Source organism: Doryrhamphus excisus, linkage group LG12, assembly GCF_037039965.1.
Source record: "Doryrhamphus excisus strain RoL-2023G ecotype Guam linkage group LG12, RoL_Dexc_Guam_v1.1, whole genome shotgun sequence".
Classification (NCBI taxonomy): Eukaryota; Metazoa; Chordata; class Actinopteri; order Syngnathiformes; family Syngnathidae; genus Doryrhamphus; species Doryrhamphus excisus.
In genome coordinates, this window is record NC_136368.1 from 14,497,710 (window position 1) to 14,519,031 (window position 21,322).

The following is a 21,322-nucleotide window of genomic DNA, read 5'->3' on the forward strand; positions in this document are numbered from 1 at the left end:
CCTCACCTGCTGTCACCCTCATTAGCATATTATTAAACCCTCACATGCATCGGGCAATAATAATTCATAATAATACACATTTTCTAAAAAGTTACATCAGCGTGTTTTGCTCTGAGGCAAAGTTCCAGTCAAATGCAGTTGTCCCGTCCTCGCCACAAGCGTTCCGACGAATTGATATTCTCCCACGTTGCCCATGGCTTCCCGACGGAGCGCCAAAATGCTGACAAAGCATCTTGCTTCCTCTTCTTCTGCCGCAGACTTAAAAATAGGATGTCACAGTCAGGATATGTGATCAGAATGCAGACGACATGTTGCTTTACCTTGTCTTCTGTGCTAATGCTAAATTATTTGCTTATGCTTGGTTAGCAACCAAGCATAATCAAGGGGGTGGGAATGAGTTTTTAGTTAATCAAATAAATCAGCCTATTATTCCGCCTGCTTTCGATTTAATCAGGTGCAAAAGTTGCAAAACAACCAACACCTCCCACCAATTAGTAATAATAACCTGCAACTTACATAAACATACAGTATGTAGTGGAAAAAAATCAAAGTATTTTTTTTTTTAATACTAGACTTCAGACTGATAACTGTTAAAAAAAATATGACTAAAAATGGCTTTACAAGAATACATTTGTAATGTTGCAAAGTGAACGATTGTTTCTTCAACATCATGCACGTCATCTGTTCCTGACAGGATTGAAAGTGTCTTGGGGTCTCGTTCTCGGGTGAGGGAAGGTTGCAGCCTGAGATCCACAGGCGGATCGGTGGAGAGTCTGCAGTAATGCAGTCGCTGTACTGGTTTCAGATAGGGAGGTTTTAGTATTTTTGAAAAAAAAAAAAAACATTGGTATGGCTCAAAATACATGGTTTTGAAAGGCGTGGTAAAACCGTTCCTTTGTGACATCACATATGGTTCATAGTTAGGAAACACTTTTTTTGACGGTTTTGGCAGGAAGCACAAATCAAAGGAAATACTGGAATAGGTGCAGATTCTGGAAGATCTAAAAAGTTATTGTGTGTAGCTGCTCTATAGGAGACCACAAATCAATACAAAGGGTCGAAATATGAGCATAATAGGTCCCCTTTATCACAAATTTGAAAAAAGCTCATGAAAAATGAGAGCAAAAACATAATCTCATCAGACCAGCATCAATCCAATATTATTGTTACTATCAATATTTGGATGGATCCACCCATAATTTGTACCCCACAAAACTAATGAAATCATTAGAATGTATGTAAGTGACACAATGAATGAACTCGGTGATGGGCTGCACGGAGGTCGAGTGGTTAGCACGCAGACCTCACAGCTAGGAGACCAGGGTTCAATTCCACCCTCGGCCATCTCTGTGTGGAGTTTGCATGTTCTCCCAATGCATGCCTGGGTTTTCTCCGGGTACTCCGGTTTCCTCCCACATTCCAAAAACATGCTAGGTTAATTGGTGACTCCAAATTGTCCATAGGTATGAATGTGAGTGTGAATGGTTGTTTGTCTATATGTGCCCTGTGATTGGCTGGCGACCAGTCCAGGGTGTACCCCGCCTCTCGCCCCAAGACAGCTGGGATAGGCCCCAGCACCCCCGCGACCATCGTGAGGAAAAGCGGTAGAAAATGAATGAATGAATGAATGAACTCGGCAATGACAGAAACAGGAACATGTTTGGATTATGACTTGTTGCTAGGCGGAATTCCCTTCAATTGCGTCCTCTAATGCCGTCAGCACTATAAGCACTTGACATGTCTCCTGTAAAGGTACAGCAATGCATATCTAATAATTTCATTGTGTTGTCATCACAGTTCAATCACAATGTTCTCAAGGTCCAATCACCCCCATTGCCCCCCCCCCCCCCTCCATTATAAATAGCATCTTCAGTGTTAACTATGTAATTCAAGCAAGAAATAGGCTATTTTAGAGTGTAGCTTGCCGCGTTTCATTAACATCCCTGTTGGAGGGCTCCACGCTACGGGCCTCACTTTAATCTGCTCCAGCCCGAGTTGGTGGCGGCGGGGGGGATGGACCAGCACGCCATCACGTTCTCGAGAGGGGAGACAAATTACAACATGGCTCGATATAGTAGTGCCCGGCGGCCATTATGGGATGTACACTTAAATGATTTTATGACACATGCTCACAAGATGATGAGCCAGCCAGTTAAAGGTTTGCGGCCTGGGTCGCAGCCTCCGCAGCCGACCATTTGGATCATTCCCCGGAGGACGTAAAGTGAATTATTAATGGAGTGCGTTGGCAGCGGAAAGACTCATTGGATGTGTGCAATGAGCCAACGTGCTCTTAATTGAATTTACTAGGAAACGGTACAAAAACATTTGAGCTGGACTATTTTATTTTCCGGTGGTCTCTAAATGACCAGTCATGACGCAACACGCTCCATGGACGATATTTGCACTGACAATCCTACATTTTGGTCAAGTAAAAATTCTACACAGTACAGTGGACTCGGTACCTCGGTTAGAGTCCACTTTGGTTAGTGTTTTTTTTACACCAAAGGCTTGTCTTGGTTTGCGTACATTTTCTACTTATGGTACAATATGGCGTGCGTCTTGTGTTGTTAATGCACTGCATGAGTCCAAGTGTGTTTGTTTTTTTTTTTTATCACAAATGTCCTTGTTAGCGCACAGGCCACACAGCTTGGGGTTCGAGAGCCCGTGTTCAATTCCCCATCTCTGTGCGGAGTTTGCATGTTCTCCCCTGAGCATTCATGGGTTTTCTATGAATAGTTTGTCTGTGTGCCCTGCGATTGGCTGGCGACCAGTCCAGGGTGTACCCCGCCTCACATTGAAGACAGCTGGGATAGGCTCCAGCATACTGTATAGAGGGTCCTTGTTTTTTTTCTTTGTTGTTGACTGGAAAGGATGTTCATGACGAGGTACACATTTGAAAGGTTTGAGTTTATTTTTCAGGTTTTTCTGCACGCTAGATGAGTGGTTATCACGCAGGCCTCACAGCTAGGAGACCCGAGTTCAATTACACCCTCCGCCATCTCTGTGTGGAGTTTGCATGTTCTCCTCGTGCCTGGGTTTCCTCCCACATTCCAAAAACATGCTCGGTTAATTGGCGACTCCAAATTGTCCATAGGTAGGAATGTGAGTGTGAATGGTTGTTTGTCTATATGTGCCCTGTGATTGGCTGGAGACCAGTCCAGGGTTTTCTCTCGCCTCTCGCCCAAAGACAGCTGGGATAGGCTGCAGCACCCCCGCGATCCTCGTGAGGATAAGCGGTAGAAAATGAATACTCCAGTGTAAGCTGTATACATCAAAATAAACTAAACCATAACTATAGTAACTTTAAATGTTCATTTGTCTCTTTCATTCATTGTTTTATGCATGTAAAACCATAAAGCAAAAAGTATAAAAATGTGTTATGTGCTAACATTTTTGGTTATCTGGAACAGATTAATGGGATTTATATGATTTCTTATTAGAAAAATGTATTCCATTAGCATCCGTTTCAGTTAGAGATGGCCCTCGTGGAACCAATCACTCAAATGTAAAAAGAAGTTAATGACTGTAAAATTCTAAAACGAGACTAACAAGTGACATGCGGTACACTGGAGTCAGGCTTCTATGAAAACCCAACTTCCATGAACATACATTCACTATTAATCTTTACTAACGTCGTGTAATTAGGGCATCTTTTTTCCCTGTAGTCCCTGCATCGAGTCATGGCACGACGGGTTGATGACGGAACACGGCCCGGAGGCAGAGCTCTGGCAATAATCATCAAATAGCTTATTTATCCGGATTGTTTCAGGTGACATTTTGCCCTGGCCCCACCGTAGGACATTGAATGAACGCTAATGACATTTCCTCAGAGCTGATTACATTAGAATGTTTGCTGCTGATGAGACGGTCGCATCACAGCCCGAGTACAATTGTCTTCCATTGCAGCAATTCTGTATTATATATATTTTCTTATGCAAATCATTTTTAATTATGTTTACTATGATGCATCTATACTTTGTTTGTCACATACTTTGTGTATTTAGCACCTTAATGTCAGCTTAAGTGCTCATTTAGTTGCTTTACATTATTTTAATTGGCAATCTGCAAAAGAAATTGTCAAAGTATACTTAATATGTGTTGTTATGCCACTAAACTTAAAGAATGCACAGGTTTCTAAGCTTTCTTGTGAGCAATTGAATGCAAACTGCTCGGGGGGGCCAACTGTCAGTTAACCGTAACCATGTTAGGTTGGAGGTAGAGACGGTATAAATGGCCGGCATGGCATCGGCAGCCGGAAAAGAAAAGAAAAGAGTTCTTTTAGCTAAGAGGGGCTTTGGAATGGGACCGCCATGGAGACTCGCTCGTTTACATGCCGGAGGAAAAAAAATGTAGGTACGTGTGTGCTCGTAATGCTCGTTTGATGGGTTGTTGGGGGCACACAAGACTGCATGGAAAAGATGGTGTTTTTATTTATTATGTTTTAATTGAGTGCCTGAAATATTGAACTTAAAACAATAACTTGCATGTTAGTGGGCTACTTTTTATTACAATCAATCAAAGTAACTGCAATATATATCATCTTTTTCATTGTATGACACTGAACTGCAAGATACAATTTGCTGAGGTCTCACTGTTACAAAAATATCATTATTGGTAAAAAAAACCTCATACCAATATGATCCGATTTTTCATTGTTATGCCAATATCGGCCAACAAAAATAAATGTAATAAGGGCTTTTGATAACGAACGCATCGGAATAGTGTCAAACTTTGTAACACAAAATGTGAAAATGTGAATGTATGTGTTTTTAAGGTCAGTTCTGGCAGCGACTATAGATACTTGTTATCTCATTATTCGAAAAAAACAACATTCTAAAATACTTTTTTATTGGTTGTATAGTTACACTGTTTGATTCTCCACTTGGGCATCTCTGTGTAGAGTTTGCATGTTCTCCTGGTGCACGCGTGGGTTTCCTCCCACATTCCAAAAACATGCTAGGTGCATGCTATGGACTCCAAATTGTCCATAGGTATGAATGTGAGTGTGAATGGTTGTTTGTCTATATGTGCCCTGTGATTGGCTGGTCCAGGGGTGTACTCCGCCTCTCGCCCAAAGACAACTCCAGCATACCCACAACCCTAATGAAGATAAGCGGCATAGAAAATTATGGATGGATGGATAGTTTCTCAGATAGCAAGCAGGTCAACATATGGAATCCTATTATTTGGAATGAAAATGTGGGAATTAGGAGGTTGTGCAGCAGCCTATATTGTACAGAGGTTCATCATGCTGCATAATGCTACACGCAAATGCTTCAAAAACAATACAGTTCTTAGAAAATAACTTATGTATCGCTTCACAGATTCTGGTATCCGCAAACCACACTTTTTTTTTGTATAGTGATGTTGCTCTCTTTCTTCTTTTTTATTCTTTTGTTGCTGCACTGAAGCAGAGCACTTGTGTGATTAGAAGAGTAGATCATACACACACACACACACACACACACACAGAGCCTCTCCCTCTGAAGGCTGTCACGGTCTGACAGTGTCCGCTGCTGGTTGGAGCGTTTTACTGCAAGTCAAGAGGCTTCATCGCCTTAGGAGAAGCGTAGCGAGGCATGACATAAGAAGCAATCTATGTATAATGTATACTTTTTTTTTTTGGTTGATAAAAAATCTCATCAATCACTCCGAGCGAATGAGTGTCCTCTCTAGTAGGGATGGATGACTGTGAATGAATGGGTCATCTGTCAGCTCCCGCCATGCAATAATAGTACAGCTGGATTCAACAGGTGTGTGTGTGTGTGTGGCGTGCAGAGACCACCCCACCACCCCCATCCAGTCCTGGGTAACATCCATTCTTCTCCTTTCCTCCCTCTTTTTTTTTTGCAGCATAGAGCTTTTAATTACAGCCACAAACAGCAGATGGCTCTCTTGAGTTTTAATTTGGCTGCCTGTGATTTGGAGCATGCAGGTTGTTCTTTCACCTTTTAAATCTCCAAAAAATATGAAAAAACAAACAATAATTGAATTCAGTTTGGTGTTTTAAACAGAGTGCTGTATGTTTACATTAAGTGTATGTGTGATAAAGATGGATTTTTGCAGTACATACAGGAAGTTCTCAAACTGAGTGCATGTCTCTGTCCAGGGTGCTGAAAACAGATAGCACTATTGATATATTGAGTTTGGAAATTCAAATTATTTGTCAATAATATCATTTTTTATCCACCAGACTTTATATTGGTATAAATACTATAATATGTGGTATTGTTAATGCAAAAATAAATAAACTTGCATCATTGGTTGAGTTGGTGATACAGGTGTACAAATATAAGATAGTTCTGATCAACATTTTTCACATTTGTATATTGTAATTTGTGTTTAAAAATATATAAGTATGCATACACACACGTGTGTGTGTGTGTGTGTATATATGTATGTATATACATATATACATATATGTATGTGTGTATATATATATATATATATATATATATATATATATATATATATATATATAAATGATTATTTCTTAAACCATAATGCTTAGTTCGTGCAGTGCATATATTTATGTATGCAGCTTGTCACCACACAGGTTCGATAGCATTACAATTCAGTGCAGTCCTGATTCACCCAGATTCACTCAGTCCTCGCTGCTGCTCATGGTGCACATGCACGAGCATCGCTTAAACAGCAGAGACTCCCCAACCCCTCCTCTCCACCTCCCCGTGAACGCGCCTCGGCTGACAGGAGGAGGGAGGAAGAGGAAGAGGAGGAGAAGAAGCCCCTCTGGTGAAAAGGAGGGAAAAAGGAGTGCATTTGCCTTCCAGCACGCTGAAAGCTGCTACGTTTTTTTTGTGATATTTTTACTATTTTTAAGGGAGGGGGGCATTGGAGAGTATCAGTCTGGTCTGGAAGAGGACAGAGAGGAAGGGTCCGATTCTTCTTCAAGAGTCTTATGCATGCATGCGGGATTACGCACAAGATTCCCTGGATGTTTTTGTATCATGTAGTGGGAATTCCTTGTCTCTGTGAGTTATAATAAGGAGATCTTTAGACACTAAAGTGGACTGGACGGGTCAAGTCGCCACCATGCAGGGACCGTGACCCAGTGGCCGTTTCGTGCGCACGCCCTCCAAGAAAACGGGGGGGTTGAGGGGGGGTGCTGGTGCTGGTGGTGATATTCGGTGGGAGCCATGGCCGCTGCCATCGCGAGCGGGCTGATCCGGCAGAAGAGGCAGGCGAGGGAGCAGCACCTGGACCGGCCGTCGACTAACCGGCGCCGGAAGAGCCCCAACAAGAACAAGGGGCTGTGCAACGGCAACCTCGTGGACATCTTCTCCAAAGTGCGCATATTTGGTCTCAGGAAGCGCAGGCTACGGAGACAAGGTGCAAGTCAAGTTTTTTTTTTTTTTTTGTGGAGAGGGGAGTGGGGGTGCGTCCACCGGTTGATAGCTGTTATTGGACCACCCCTCCCCTCTCATCTGTTACAGGCTTTAATATCATCATTAATGAATTTTACGCGTGCGTAAAAGGTCCTAACATTTGACCACATGTGTACTGCTTGTGATGATCAGTGGTGTCCTGCATGGGGTGGTAACGAGCTAGAAAGCATAGATTATATGCTTCAGTCCAATGTGAAAAAAAAAACGTATAACATTGTATATTTTATATTGTAGCTGGCTTTTCTGTGATGCATTCAAGGACAGCTCCACCGGTTTTGTAAAAACAAAACAATACATTCATTTCCTTTTTAATTGTGGCGATCATCAGGTATCATCTGAGGAAACCTGTTGCTCCAGACATGCATGGCAGCTGGTGTATCAAGTCTGACTGTTTGCAAGCTTACCATGCAAAGGGTTAGAATGTACGCATGAGTGGATTAAAATGGCTTTTCTATGCACGTGTGTGTGTGTGTGTGTGTGTGTGTGTGTGTGTGGCAGATAGGAGGGCACATCTGGAGATAGGGTCATGGTGCTTCAAAATGGCAGATGAATATTGCTGTTGTCCTCTGTCACCTCCAGTGCAAAGCCTCCCTATATAGAACCATACTGTGTGTGTGTATGTGTGTGTGTGTGTGTGTGCACAGACGATTCTCTCATCTGGTGTGCAAATAAAAGCTTTGGCTTGAGACCAACAAAAAATTATAATCATGCACATGGAGCTTCAAAAGTCGAATGCAATCTCTTTTGTAACAAATGCTCCAATTGGAAATAATGAAATTATCTGTTCCAGGGTCAAACTGTCACTCTTATAAGACATGTTCAACGCCTTAATATAATTTTTTAATTGAACAATACTTTGCATTTGTGATGCCTGAAAAGATTGACACTTAGCATATTCCTAATCAATCCAAAAAGTGTTTGTAAAATAGTCATATTTGAACCTTTTAATGTAATATTTCTTACATGATTATAGGAATATTTGACATCACAAATTTCATGTGCTGTGTGGAAATTAATTCAGATTGAGTGGGGTGTCCAAAGTGTGGACACCATGACTTCTTTTTAATTGGCCGTCAGTATATGCTATACCAGTGGTGTCCAAAGTGCGGCCCTGGAGCATTTGCGGCTTGCTGCTTGTTTTTTTGTTTTGTTTTGTTTTGGGTTTTTTTGGCCTGCAGTAAATTATAGAAATTACATTAATTTAAATAAAAAAAACAGAAAAAGGCAAAATGTAAAGAGAAAAGGCTGAAATATCGATAATAATAATTGATTAGGTTTTCTTCATTCATCAGCATTTTTACAACATTAAAATATATAAAAATATCAAAGTGGCCCCCGTATACTTTAATTTTCAGTATGAGGCCACCCTTGAAAGATATGGCCACCCCTGGTCCATATCCATCAGAATGTTCACCCCTGGTGGTGTAATGATACACGTGTCTGTCTTTCATTCATAGCAGAGGGAATGGGGTCGATTCCCGGCTGGGGTTGCATCAGGAAGGACATCCGGCGTAAAAACTAAGCCAAAACCTTTCATGTAATTGACTTTCTGTGGCGCCACCTGATTTGCTCTGTTCGTGATAATCCACAATTAAGATGTGGATGTTTTGATCAGATAGCATAGCATATATTGGCCTACTGACAATCAGAAACGCAAGCTTTCCCTTTGTCGGATTATTAATCATCCGTATCAAAAATGTGTTAACACCAATCTGTTACATTGATATTCATTATCACAAGTTGACCATGTATATTTTGTGCAAATTCAACAAAATGTGACTCCTCTTCCTCTTGTCAAGATATTTCTATTTCCGCTTTAATTGAAATTAATTTGTGTTTGTTTTGGTAGCTTGCGATTGCGCTCATTATTTGAGAAGCTGAGGATTAGTCTCAAATGTGATTAAACTGGAAGTGATGGGATGAAGGGGATGCAGTGTGTCTGTATTGTTATTTCTCAATTAGACACATTCATTTTCATGCATCTTCCTTCCTGTAGACCACGTCTGCGAAGTTCCAGATCTTTCTGACTATGTCAGCTTTTCCACGACAATAATAATAATAATAAAAATAATTGACACATAGCTGTGAAAGACCTGCCCGCCTTAGCCCGCCCGCCTCAGAGAAAGGTCTGAGATTGTTCTACTGGTGCTACTGTCATCACCTCACACTCCACCACAAAGTGCCTCAGGCTGTACAAAAACAAGGGGAGAAAAGCCTTTTGTATGCCCTCTGTGGCCATGTTCTGTTTTTTTTTTGCTCTTATACACACACACACACACACACACACAGAGTTCAGGTGAAGTTGATTGTATTCTTCCCCCTTGGGGCTTTCTGGGAAGGAGCACAATGTGGTGTGATGTCTTGTCATAATGTCGATGGCTTTACCACCTTGGTTCGTGCTCACATGGCCGAATTGGGAAAAAAAATCTATACATAGTGCAGCTCCAAGCAGAAGATAACTGCACTGTAGTTACTGTATGTTATTATCCCTTTGTGGTGCAGTACACAAAGCTGCCAGAGAGGGTGGTGTTGAGCTCAATATGACAAAGTAAACCCTAACAGCCTGTAATTGGACTTCCAGGCTACAATGTGGTATTCAAACAAAGTTTCATTCTAATTATTTTTTAATTTTATTCCCCATACAGATCCCCAGCTCAAGGGTATAGTGACCAGGTTATATTGCAGACAGGGATACTACTTGCAAATGAATCCCGATGGCTCTCTTGATGGCACCAAGGATGACAGCAGTAATTCCTGTAAGTACACTACTTTTTTTTAATTAGTTTCTTTTTTTTCTGGTACGTTAAATTGTCATTTGTTGCTGGGCAGAATCATGAAGGGCTAAATAATGTGTGCCTATGCCTGTCACGCCCACTCAGATGGTTAATTGACATGATAGACAGACATGTTTCAGTGGTCACTGGTTGCTAGGCAGACCTGGGGCACCTCAGGCAAATTACCATGATAATAAAAAAAGATTTTTTTTTTTTTGCTTTGTCCGAAAATATGAGCGAAATATCTCCACACATTCTGGGATGTCAAAAGTTAGCACGCTAATGACAGTAAGAGATTTTAAATAATTAACTTCCTGCGGCACCTCGGTCAATTTGGAGAGAGTCATTCATTATCGCTCAGCCATTATTCATAGACCGCATATAAATAAATGGGATTCATTTTCATTGAGAATAGGTGAATATATTCACCATGTGCACACACTTTGAATTTAAAACATCAAGTCAGGGGAGAATTGTAATTTATTTACCCTCATTAGCATTAATAATGATCCATTTGGGCTGCAAATAAGCTGAACCCTTGCCCGGATTTGATTTATGTGAGCAAGTGGTGAAACTTCCAAACCACACAGTCATCCTGGAAACAAGACGAAGTAGGGAAAAAAATGTGGGTATTAATAACCATGATATGACACAGCTCTGGGCTAGCTGCTTCAGTGCGACACTTCTCATTAGCCTGACAGCTTGAGGAGATGTGGCACATGTCACTTCACATAGGTTAAAAAGGCCCGGTGCGATATATTTATTTTAAAATGACATAGAGAGATTTGTTGCCATTTCTACATTGCAGTTTTTAAGTGTTTCTAGCTTTGTAAGTACCGTAGCAAATAAAAACTTTGAATATTGAATAATATTAATAATAATATTAAGATTGAAATGCAAAAAAATGCAAAAAACACCTATCACAAAAAGTAAAATATAGTAGAATGAAATGCATATCTGTAGAAATGGAAGAAAAAAGTGCAATAAGAATTAATTTAAATACAATTTCATTCATTTTCTACTGCTTATCCTCACAAGGGTTGCGGGGGGTGCTGGAGCCTATCCCAGCTGTCTTCAGGCGAGAGGCGGGGTACACCCTGGACTGGTGGCCAGCCAATCACAGGGCACATATAGACAAACAACCATTCACACTCACATTCATACCAATTTGGAGTCACCAATTAACCTAGCATGTTTTTGGAATGTATATAAAAAGTATGTAATTATGTACAAGTATATACATAATTAAGTACAGAGTATATAATTACAATATAGTTATACGTTGTTTAATACATCATAAAAGCAGTTGAAAACGAGATGAAAGTAATACTACAGTGGTTGACTTCCATCCATTTTTTTAATACTGCTTATCTTCATTAGGGTCATGGGCGACCTGGAGCCTATTATAACATTACTGACACCATCATTTACTATGTAGTGCCAAGCTAGTAGGATGTGAACTTTGTTTGATAAAAATACATTAAGAAAAGTTGGACTGATGCAGCGACTCCAAATTGTCCATAGGTATGAATGAGAGTGTGAATGGTTGTTTGCCTATATGTGCCCTGTGATTGGCTGGCGACCAGTCCAGGGTGTACCCCGCCTGTCGCCTGAAGACAGCTGGGATAGGCTCCAGCATACCCGCAATCCTTGTGAGGATAACAAGAAAATGGATGGACTGATGCAGTGTGTTAATAATACCACGAGCCGCACCATATTGTATGCTAACTGAGAAAATGTCATAAATGTTTTCTGTTGGCTACCCAGGGAATCCGATAACCGAGGTTCAACTTCATTCAGTTTCTGTGGGATTTTTACTTTCAAAATTGGAATTCTAGGGTCAAACTGTGGTCATCATAAAACCTTTATTAACTCCAGGCACATTTTTTTAATTGAACATTTTTACACCCCTAACTGTCACACAAGGGTAAAAAATAATTTCATTATCTTTTATGGTCCAGAAGCCACCTAACTACCAGATCTCCAGTCTTGCTGACACCAAAGCCAACACCAATTTTCTGTGGCCTTTTTAAAATGTCCTCTATACAACACATTTAATGTCCCAGGCCAGATAAGTTTCTATTGCAAGCAGAGTCCATTACCATCCTGGAACATGCAGTCTGTTATAGCAAACAACAGGCCTATTAAAATCCACCATGCGGCCATGATGGGCCCCAGATACACCATCAACCTTTTCATTAGCACTTTTACAGGAAGTTGTATGTGGATGATACACTGTTTTCCTACATCTGAGGATACCATATGGTGTACTGGTCAGGTGTTTGATGATGATATTGTTATCTTTCAGCTTTGTTCAACCTTATTCCCGTGGGCCTCCGTGTCGTCGCCATTCAGTCTGTGAAGACGGGCTTGTACATCGCCATGAACGGGGAGGGTCATCTCTACACATCTGTGAGTACAGAACATCATGTTCATAATTTTGTTTCACAATTTATGAAGGGGGGCTGCACGGTGGTCGAGTGGTTAGCACGCAGACCTTACAGCTAGGAGACCAGGGTTCGATTCCACCCTCTGCCATCTCTGTGTGGAGTTTGCATGCTCGCCCAAAGACAGCTGGGATAGGCTCCAGCACCCCCGCGACCCTTGTGAGGAAAAAGCGGCAGAAAATGAATGAATGAAATTAGGAAGGAAAAATGCTGCCACAGTTAATGAGCAGGGTGAGCTTTTCCACCACGCCCACTTTTCCCATCTGGGGAAAAAACTACCCATCGTTCTGACCATCAACGCTCAGACATTTGGTCGGCAAAGTAAATGCGAAGGGAGCAGTCATTGCAAAAGAAATGCTGCAGTTGAAAAGCCAGCATTTGAAGAAATGCTGCAAATGTTTGACACCCCTACTAATAAAGTACAATGAAAAAATATATGACAATATTGCAATCTACTAACATAATGTCGACTATATTCTACTTTTCTGCACTCTCCGCCTACTGAGGCAAAGAGACGGTAAACTCTCTCTGTTCATGCTGTTGTTCTATGGCAAAAGTACTCAAACCAATGCACAGAGTGAACTCTACTGAAACGAGAGATAATGAAAACAAACATGCACATGGCAATTTATTTAGGGCAAAATTGAGTTCATTTTCATTTATTATGTGATTGTGGGGTACATTTACCCCCGGGGGTATACTAATTGTACGTGAGTAAAAATGAAAAACACGCTTAACACCTAACACTCACATTTCTGACCCATAATATTACAATATACAATATTATGCCTGCAAATGCCCAAATTCATCAACACCAAAAAAAAAGGAAAATCAGGTGATGTTTCTCTTTTTATCATGTTGTTTCGGCCAAGATGGGCGCCGTTTCAAGAGGCTCTCATTGAGTTGGGAGCAACGTGTTCTTCCTCGCCGCTTGCTTCTTCTTCTTCTTCTGTGTGTGCTAATGGAGGTTGTGATCAGCCGCCCACTCCACCAGGCCTTTTTAGTCTGGTAATGGCAGCCTTGTGAGATTCTCGCTCCTTCATCCCCCTCCTCGTCCTCTGTAAGGAAGCTTTTTCTGCCATTACGGCTTTGTCGACATGCTTCTTCTTACCCATTAGTCCTGTTTGATGGTAACGCAATCACATTTGAAGTTTGTATTCATGCTGCTAAACATGTTGGGGGGGATAAAGCTTTTAACCAGGTACACTTGCATAAGACCAGAAATGACTCACAAATTAAAGCCAAGCAGAAGAAAAAAGTATTTCAGGGTGATGACGGGTTTGAAAAATGGCGAGTCCATGTATCATATTCCTTTGTGTGCAAGGCCCTCAAGGCGCAGCGTGGAGATGCTATCAAAGCAGAGCACAAAGGAAGCACCTCGGAACAAAAGGAGAGCTTGCTCATTGGACTGCCGCTTTTCTATCCGAGCCAATCTGGCAAATTTATCCTCGCCGGCTCCATCCTTTGGGATTCTTCCAGGAGTTTCTACGAGGATGATTTCACGAAAGCCTGAAAACTGACCTCCTTCATTTAAGGATCACATTTATGTGCAGTGTTCCCTCGCTCTGTCATGGTTTACCTTTTGTGGACTTGCTGTTTTGCAAATTTTTGTTGTTGTTGCTATTTTAGTGCTTTTCTTATTTACAGTATATGAATGGTGTTACGGCCTGGCCCTTTAAGAGGAATGCAGTGTAAATGCAGTGTCCATCTTCCAGTGTTTTGTTTATGACTGGCAACATTTCAATTGTACACGACTTTATTTAGACAGATGTGGCCATCATCTTTATGCTCCTTTGTGGTCATTTGTCGTTATATAAGAGCATAAAGTCTGAATTCAAGAGTTAAAATACAAAACTGCTCAACTTGAGAGTTGAAGCTAATTTTTTTAAAATTAAATCAGCTGGCAAGCTCGAAGACACCTTTGGTAGTATTACCATCATGACACTAGACACAGAATATGTATTTGAGCTTTATTTTCGTGGCGCAGCGTAGCGGTGCGTGGTAATTTCGTCCAGCGCACCACTGTGCACAGCCAATTTGGTAATATGGTAGAATGGACTGCGCCTGTCACGGATTAACAGAGTCCCAGGATGCAGAGACAGGTCTTTATTCTTAACGTGATCTGAAAAGATGGAGTACATTAAAATAAGAAGGATGAGGAGAAGAAAGAATATACCATCAAAGGTTCTCCTATTTGACAAGCAAGCATGATGCCTGGATTAGCCTGCTGCTGTATTTAATGTAATTATCACTTAACTTTGTACTCCTATTCATGACACAGGAATAGATTACATTGACCCACGAGGTGGTCCACGTGGTAACGCGCATAGTGGCCTCTGATGAGCAGTCCGCTGGGCCCTACACATTTAAAGGCAGTGAGAGGTCTCTTACGCCTTCTTAAACCATCTCTCCTCCCTCTTTGCCACTTGCACCGGTGAGAGGGACGGAGGTGTCGGTGCGCTGCACTGCGTCAGGCTGATAGGATAATTGCAAAGTGCGCTGGCCACACCCCGTTGTTGCAGCGTCGGCCGGGCAAGTACATTGCGCCTGTGGGACCTGGGCGCTACAATTTTAGAGTTCTACATTTCTGCAATTTTCCAGACAATTAGGAGACTAGAGCCCCAAAAGCTGTTAATTTTAGTGCTTTTCACACTGAACAGTGACACAGACGTCAACACCCAAATTTGTTAGCTTCTGAGGTAGTGTGAGTGGAGTCCCAGGTGGTACGCCGCCTGTGTGAAAGGGTGTTCCACTATACCACCATCTCTTCTCCTCTCATGTAGCATCTCTGTGTGAACTTGTCTTGTTGGACACGGACAAATAAAGGCCAGATCAACGTCTGGTGTGACATATACAATAATTGTCGGACCTCAACAATTGCTTTCAACACAACAGCTTGTTTCTATTTACTTCCTGCTGTCCTGCCACATCCGATCAGTAGGAAGTGTTCAGATTCCCATGGGAGTGTTTTGATTGGCCACGAGTGAAGAAGTCCAAACAACCAGACAATGCTTGTGTAGGGGAATCATCTCAGTATGGTGTTGGTGCACACACGTACTTTAGGTTCTAGCAGCATACGGAGAGCATCGATGTAAATTCGCAGCTTCACACAAGTATAGCACCTCCTCATACGCCACCTCCAGTGTAGTGTATGTGTGTGTGTGTGTTTTGTGGTGTCATTGCCTAACAGATGGCTTTGTGTGAACCTGTTTAAGTGGTGTTGATGGCAAATTTGCTGTTACAGTGGCATAATCTTTTTTAATGACAGTGGTCATGTAGTCAATCAAATTTCTTGTTTACGCCTGTTGTGTTGACTTATGTTAAAAACCCAGTCAAAGCCCAAGTCCTGGTCCACCATGTTCTTTTTACTATTAAAAAAAGTGCCTGTCTCACCGCAACCGCAAAATTTAACGAGAAAACAATTTTTTGTACATATATAAGCTGTAATTGTCTTTAAGCTGCAAGTGCCTATGTTGTACCATGAGATATTTACACAGAAAGACACACTATAAACCTTGCAATCCTACTTACACTCAGTGTTCTCAGTGAGATGCTTTTTTTCATAGAGGAAAAAAAATGTAATTATTCTACACATGATCAAACTTGAGATTTGTCAGATGGGGTGGGAGGAGTACCAGGAGTTTAGCCCTGATGGTGTTGCTCATTATTTTCCAAAGCGTTACTCTCTGCTGCCTTTAATGCCATGACAGAGAGAGTTTGGGTCAGAAGGGCTGCAGGGAGAGTGGCCTCATGCATTAATAAATAACAGGGTTAGAGGTAGACGTCTAAACTGCCAACCAGCAGCAACCACCTTTTTAACTCCTTCCAATGATTGGGAAAAGTACCTCACGGGTTTAAAGCTGAGCTTTGTGCTCTGACGGGGTCGCATTTGTTTTACACCAGCGCTCTCTCTGCACAATAAATCTAAATTCAACACAGATAATTTTGTCATTAATGGCTTGTTCTTGTTCCCCGTCCATCTATCATTCAGTATTCCCTAACTTTCTTTGTAGTAAAGCTTTCATCATGTGCAGAATTGTAATGGCTACATGTGCCAGAAGGAATATCACGGCATAAAACATAGTCAATAAACAACAAATTATATATTTGAATGATATTTTAGTATTCATGGCTCCCCCAACCTAATTTTCATGCAAAACAAATCCTTAAAACATAGTATGGCATAGCTTCATTTTTAAATCAAAGTACAAAATATATTTTTAAAATTAAAAAATATGTAATAAATTTTTACAATGAATTTAATTAAAATAATTAAATGTAAATAATTCAAATAATATAAAATAATTGAAAATAAATACCATAAATCTGAAAAAAAGAATTGTATTCAATTAATTCAATTACAATTTTTTTAACTTCATTTGAAGTTCGAAAAAGTCATGTGCCAATCTAACTGAGAACAAAACAATTTTTTTTGTCATTTTTCATGACAGTCACATCGCAGTGGGACTACTTGTTGCTCGAAAGAACAAATCATCATCATCAATGGGTTATAGTTATGTCATGACATATTTTCATAACATCTGTTTGGCTTAAAAAAGGCATATACTGTCGTCCCTTGTTTATAGTGGTTAAATGGTTCCAGACCCATCCGTGTTAAATGAATTTCTGTGATATAGGATTCAATGTTAATACATTTAAAATTTTTATGGTTCGCGCATAGAAAAACCTGCTTATGTCTTTCTAAATAATGTTTTTAACATCATTTAGAGCACTGTGGACATGAAGTAACACCCCTATAGTCACCATCATCCTATTATTCAATGTATACATCACATTGCAACTCTTATGCTGCAGAGACTCGAGACCAGAAAAGAAACTTTGTCATCGTTTAACACGAGAATCCAACATTCCAACAACATATATAGGTCACAAAGTGGAAAAAAAAGCATAAGAGGTCCATTTTAATATTGAACATTTTCAAGATAATTTATGTTTATTTATGTTTTTTAAGTGTGTGGCAGTCAGGGTCCGAAGGGGGATCTGTGAAAAGTTTGTGAACCACTGTACGACAGTAAACACTTGTGAGGACATCCTCCCAAGTGATTCCCATCCAATTAATGTCTGGAGACTACTTGCTGCTGCTTTACAAGCTGCTGCGACTCGCTCGCAGATTAACGCTGCTCTCGAGGCAAAGAGTGTGCAATTTGTATTTGTGCGGTGCTTGACATTCATGCAATAGGAAGGCAATTAGGACACAACGAGGGTCTTTAAAAGTGAGCTTTCTGGGAGTGCTTGCTCTCTGATTGCCTTACTGCAGCAGTCAAGACGACGTGACAATCACACCGAATGCTTATGTCCTTTGACGATATCCATAACTGGAAGGAAGGAAACTGAAGGAAACATAAACGGACATCAGAGATTTTGCTATGTTATGTACATTAGAATTTGATATTTACTTTATACTTTAGAGCAGGGGTCTCAAACTCAATTTACTTTGGGGCCACTGAAGCGAGGGTCTGGGCGAGACTGGGCCGAATCAGGTTTTCCAAAAAAAAAAAAAAACACATTTATTAAAAACAGAAAAATGAATAAACTTTGCTTTGGTTTCAATTTTCTACAAGAAAAGCTCTGATAAAACATTCCACTGTTCTCAAATATCTTGCTTTTTATTTTTCTACACAAAATAAGATGAAAAATAAATAAACAAATCAAGAATAAAGAAAATCAATCAGTAATAAATAAATAAATATAATAATAATAGTAAAACGGCAAATAATAAAAACTTAAGAAACCACATATAGTTGGTGGGTAGACAAATTATTTTTTTCAGATTAAAATGAACAAAGCATTATTAGAGCCCTGTAGACATGACAAAACATGACTATAGTCACATTTATACTCTTTTTATTTACAACATATTGCGCAACTGCAGGGTCTTGAGACACATGCTAACTCGCAAACTAGAGAGCTAGCGACCTAAACGGTAGCCTTCAAGTTATTTCCTTTAAACTTAAATAGCCAAAAACTTACCACTTCCACACGGATAGGGAGGATAACTATTAACAATTATTTAACCTTTAACATGAACATTAATCAAATGTAATAATTTTTTCTGGGTACATGATACCATACAGCATCCATATCAAACTTGCGCAGGCCGCACTAACATTAAACATATATATCAAGGCGGGGGCCTCAAACTAGTGTCCTGCGGGCCACATTTGCCCCGCGGGACGCGTGTTTGAGACCCCTGCTTTAGAGTATACTGTATATTTGCATATTTATACCATTACCTGGTGTTTCTTCAACATTCCAACGAATGAATATATTAAGATTATGCAGGAATCGTTTTTGTGCATCCTTGCTGCTATAAGCTTGTGTTTTTATTTACCACAGCCTTAGAGGGGGGCTTTGTGTTATTATGCTGTCTTGTTCATGCTGTTGCTTGGATCAAAGAGTGGGTGTGTGAAGGATGGGGATTCTTTCACTGTGACAGAAAAGCCCTTAGTGTTTCTGTTGCCTGCCGACATGTAATAGCTGTCTATATTTTTCCTTTTTCCCTCCAACCCTTCTTCTCAGGCGTCCCAGGCAGAAATGAAAGTAACATTTTATAAAAGGTTCCCTGCTTCCCTTGGAGATGCAAATAATCAATAAGTGTGAGAGTGCTTCAGAAACCTTCTAACGCATGCTTGTACCGTATGTTCTCTCAAATGTGTGCTGTCAGTGAGTCGCATGTAAAAAGAGGCCAGAAGGTTATCGTGACAGGGGTGTCCAAACCTTTTTCATCAAGGGCTGCATACTGAAAAATCAAAGGATCTGGGGAGCTATTTTGAAAATCAACAAAAAAAAGCACAAGCAGTCATCAATTTTGGCTAGAATGCACAATTTAGTGCCGTATCTGAACGCATCACTCCGAGTGAGTTCATTTTACCGCCACCAACATTCAACCGGCTATAGTGAACAGATGGATGAAGCGAAATAAGCCAAAAATGTACCACTTTCACACAAAATGTGAGGAGAACCTTTTTCTTCGCTCTGTTTCATTCATGGCATGTCGGCTCTAGTGTCCATGCAGTGTGAAAGGTAATGTAATCTAACGTCTAATGTCAACAGTACTGATCCATAGTGACCAGAATACTACATATAACTTGTCTTTCAATATATTTTTATTACAAATAACATGCCATAGTAAACCACAAAGCAGCAACCATTTTTCATTCATTCATTTTCTACCGCTTTTTCCTCACAAGGGTCGCGGGGGGTGCTGGAACCCAGCTGTCTTTGGGCGAGAGGCGGGGTACACCCTGGACTGGTCGCCAGCCAATCACAGGGCACATATAGACAAACAACCATTCACACTCACATTCATACCTATGGACAAGTTGGAGTCACCAATTAACCTCGCATGTTTTTGGAATGTGGGAGGAAACCGGAGTACCCGGAGAAAACCCACGCATGCACGGGGAGAACATGCAAACTCCACACAGAGATGGCCGAGGGTGGAATTGAACTTGGGTCTCCTAGCTGTGAGGTCTGCGCGCTAACCACTCGTCCGCTGTGCCGCCCTCTTTCAATATATAGTTATTACAAATAATATGCCATAGTAAACCACAAAGCAGCAACCATTATTAATATATATAAATATTTTTTAACATGTTCTAGTGAGGGGGTGATATTCAGGCCAGGTTTGACCCTACTTTTATCTTGGATTTAAAGATGTCTTGTCTGTAGTCACTTTATGTCCTCTAAGGGATTCCATCTGTAGAGGGGAATCCTCTTGTGTCCTGGATACTAAGATATACTGAGTGCCCTGGCTTCTTTCCTGAGACGGAAAAGAACGAAGAGGGAGGAAGGACAAGAGTCTTTTTGTGATCAAATCCTGCAATCTTATTAATTAAATGCAGTAAAGGATTAACGCGGGTAATTTGAACTACTAAATCGATCTATTAAAAGTCTACAGGCACTCTAATCTGCATTTTAAAGAGCGGCTCTTTGAAAAAGAATCCAATTTGAAGTACAAAAGGCATAAATTTGACCTGGAAAGGTTCTCCGGCTGATACATTTCTTGTTGTGTAAGCGTATCTGTGTCGGATGAGTCAGTCAAGCTGCTTTGGGTCAGTGTAAAAAGGTGGGGGTGTTCCTCTTGAGGGAAACTTTTATCGAACACTTAAGTGCTTCAGGTGACCAAACACCCATAATGTGTCAGAGCCTCTGCTGGCCTTTCTCTACCAGAAAATGATGACATATCGTTAGATGCTGTTGCGCTTTAGACAGACTTTGTTTATATTAAATGGATAATTAACTTTAGTACTTAAGTACTGTTTACACAATGTAAATTTTTTTCCAGTAATGACATTGTTAATACATTTAATAGAGTTTGCCCTAAATCATCATCATCACTGACTTGTCATTAATTCAACTAATCATCCGGCGAAACAACGCCATATTAAAGTACGTATATTGTCTGTCCTATTTATCTTTTCATGACACATACTTGTCATTGGGAAACTTAAACTATGGTCTTTTGGACTATGTATTACTGCAATTAATGGCTGAACAGTGTACAAAGTACATGTTCACAATACACTATTTCTGGATTCTGCTCACCATCATGGCAGCCAAACCAAACCAGGGTGTAGCAGGCACTTTTTCCTAATGTGGAAGTAGGGTTCTTTATTAATAAAGCAAGTAGTTTCAGGTCTCACTTTGCAACAAGTTACACAGAAATAGAGTA

General features: G+C 40.6%; 1 protein-coding gene across 6 annotated transcripts in view; it reads left to right on the forward strand.

Moving 5' to 3' along the window:
* The window catches only part of fgf14 (fibroblast growth factor 14), a 74,182-nt gene that overhangs the window by 47,475 nt on the left and 5,385 nt on the right, over positions 1 to 21,322 (forward strand). For 5 of the 6 annotated variants that reach the window (XM_078795010.1, XM_078795011.1, XM_058081699.2 and 2 more), the window contains exons 2-3: positions 10,052 to 10,162; positions 12,489 to 12,592. In XM_078795010.1, the coding sequence (XP_078651136.1) occupies positions 10,111 to 10,162; positions 12,489 to 12,592 (156 nt within the window). In that variant the 5' untranslated portion in view covers positions 10,052 to 10,110. Of the gene's footprint in view, positions 1 to 6,710; positions 7,351 to 10,051; positions 10,163 to 12,488; positions 12,593 to 21,322 lie in introns of those variants that run through there. The other variant, XM_078795008.1, reaches the window with a different exon arrangement.